This window comes from Propithecus coquereli, unplaced genomic scaffold (assembly GCF_000956105.1).
Source record: "Propithecus coquereli isolate 6110/MARCELLA unplaced genomic scaffold, Pcoq_1.0 Scaffold161, whole genome shotgun sequence".
NCBI lineage: Eukaryota > Metazoa > Chordata > Mammalia > Primates > Indriidae > Propithecus > Propithecus coquereli.
The window spans coordinates 836,695-838,716 of NW_012140636.1; the positions used below are offsets into that span (position 1 = coordinate 836,695).

A 2,022-nucleotide genomic window follows, 5' to 3' on the forward strand; every position below is an offset into this window, starting at 1 on the left:
TAATTATTTACCCTCCTCATTTCAAGAATACCTGAAGCAGTTGGTTGTAGAGTCAAAATTTTGAAAGATTGATATCATATAGATAATTAGAACATAAGAGCAAAGACAAATAGTAATTCATTAATGTCGCTGTTGCCTAAAGAATAGCAACAACAAAACAAACAAAATAAGATATAACAAGTTTATTTATGAAATAAGTGTGCAAATCAGACCATTCCTAGATTTTTTATTTTAGCAATCAATCAAATGATCTATTGGAACTCGGCATAGATCAGTAAAAAGGAAAAAATTTGATTAATTTGAGTTGGTATGTTAATTTGAGATATGAAATATAAGGATTCTAAAGTAACCATTAATAGATAAACAAGCAGACTGATGTGTTATCTCCTATAGCTGGTTATTGAATTCATGGATGTGTATAGGATCATGTATTTTTCCAGCATGAGTGGTAGGATACCTCCTACTACTGAGTTGAAACTATCAAGGATAAACTTAACGATTAGATTTAGAAGTAGGAAATACTCTCAATCTTGGAAGTTTAAATTACAGGGGGTTTTCAGTAAGACAGTGACAAGTAAGAAAGATATGATAGGAATGAAATCCTTTATTTAGGCAGAGAGGAATACTTCTGTGACTTAAAGCTATGTTAGGGGGTGACCGCTCACATACTAGCCCGGTATGGTGCGCTCTAAGAATTTGAAAATGAAGGGAAGGAAGAAGGTTTGCTTATGAAGGTCCATGGGGAACGAACTAAGGAGTAGAACCTCCTTGAAAAAGTGAGAGGGAAAAGATAGTGATTTTTTTAGTGAGACAGGTTATGGGTCGAGGAATTAGTTCTTTGTTGACTAACTGTATTGACCAGAACATCCTTACAGTAAGTGGTAATGTCCAAAATGATGATTCTAATATTGGTTATTGGAGAACTTTCATCATCAATTACTTACCTTCATTATCCTTAAATTTTTGTAGTGGTCCATCATGAGACAGTGTTAAAAAAAAAAGTTTATTTCTAATCATGACTGTGGTGGTACCATTGGAAGTCAATAAGTAGAGACTGGTATACTATAAAGAAAAGAGAAAATAAGTTTGAAGTTTAAGAAATCTTAGCATTTGGTGCTTTAGACCTGTAAGTGCATCGGTACAGCGGCAACCATGAGTGAGCCGTGAAATGGATTTTATTAAAGAATAGGACTAAAGACGAGGAGTGGACTCCACCAGGTCTTACCAGTTGAAAAGGACTTGTTATTTTTAATGACTCACTGAAACCTTGTTTAAAAATATACTTTGAATTTTTTACAGAACATATGGTGAAAAATTAGGCAACTTGATAGCTTGGTTTGTAACCGTAGTACTTTATCAGACGCAAGAAAACACAGTGCCAACATTTCCATCATCGCATACTGCTTCCATAGCATAGCCGCTTACTATAAAAAGGTTACGATAAATTAGTTGTAACGGAAGTTAATTAAAAACCCCTTTGGTTTATGGCAGAGACTATCCACAAAGAAAAATACGACCCCACTCATTTTCGTGTACTTACTTCATGAAGTGTTTCGTAGGGTTGTAACAGGGTACTTTTGAACAGAAATGTACTCTTCAAACATTAAGCCACCTTAAACATTTGAAAAGTAGATATTTTGTTAAGTGAAGTGATTTAGGTAAATTGTGAATCTTTAGATTTTTAATTAACTATGTCTCTTATTTTCAGAATTTATGCGAATTCCATGTGTGGACGCGGGATTGATTTCACCGCTGGTGCAGCTGCTGCATAGCAAAGACCAGGAAGTGCTGCTTCAAACGGGCAGGGCTCTAGGAAACATATGTTACGACAGCCGTAAGTGCTAGAGCATCAGTAATGCACTTATGCATTTTTAAGAATTACGATTTTCAGATTAATTTCACTCTGGTGTTAGCACTGACTTTTCTAGGCTGAGACACTCATATGGGCCAGTACGATTTAGCACTGCTCATTTAGCAGAATCAGTGGAAATTTGGGCCATTGTATTCTTAACTTAGAAGTTA

General features: G+C 35.1%; 1 protein-coding gene across 1 annotated transcript in view; it reads left to right on the forward strand.

The window, feature by feature from the left end:
• Positions 1–2,022, forward strand: part of RAP1GDS1 (RAP1, GTP-GDP dissociation stimulator 1) — a 214,048-nt gene that overhangs the window by 98,821 nt on the left and 113,205 nt on the right. The window contains exon 5 of the mRNA XM_012641066.1: positions 1,709–1,834. Within this exon, the coding sequence (XP_012496520.1) occupies positions 1,709–1,834 (126 nt within the window). The remainder of the gene's footprint in view (positions 1–1,708; positions 1,835–2,022) is intronic.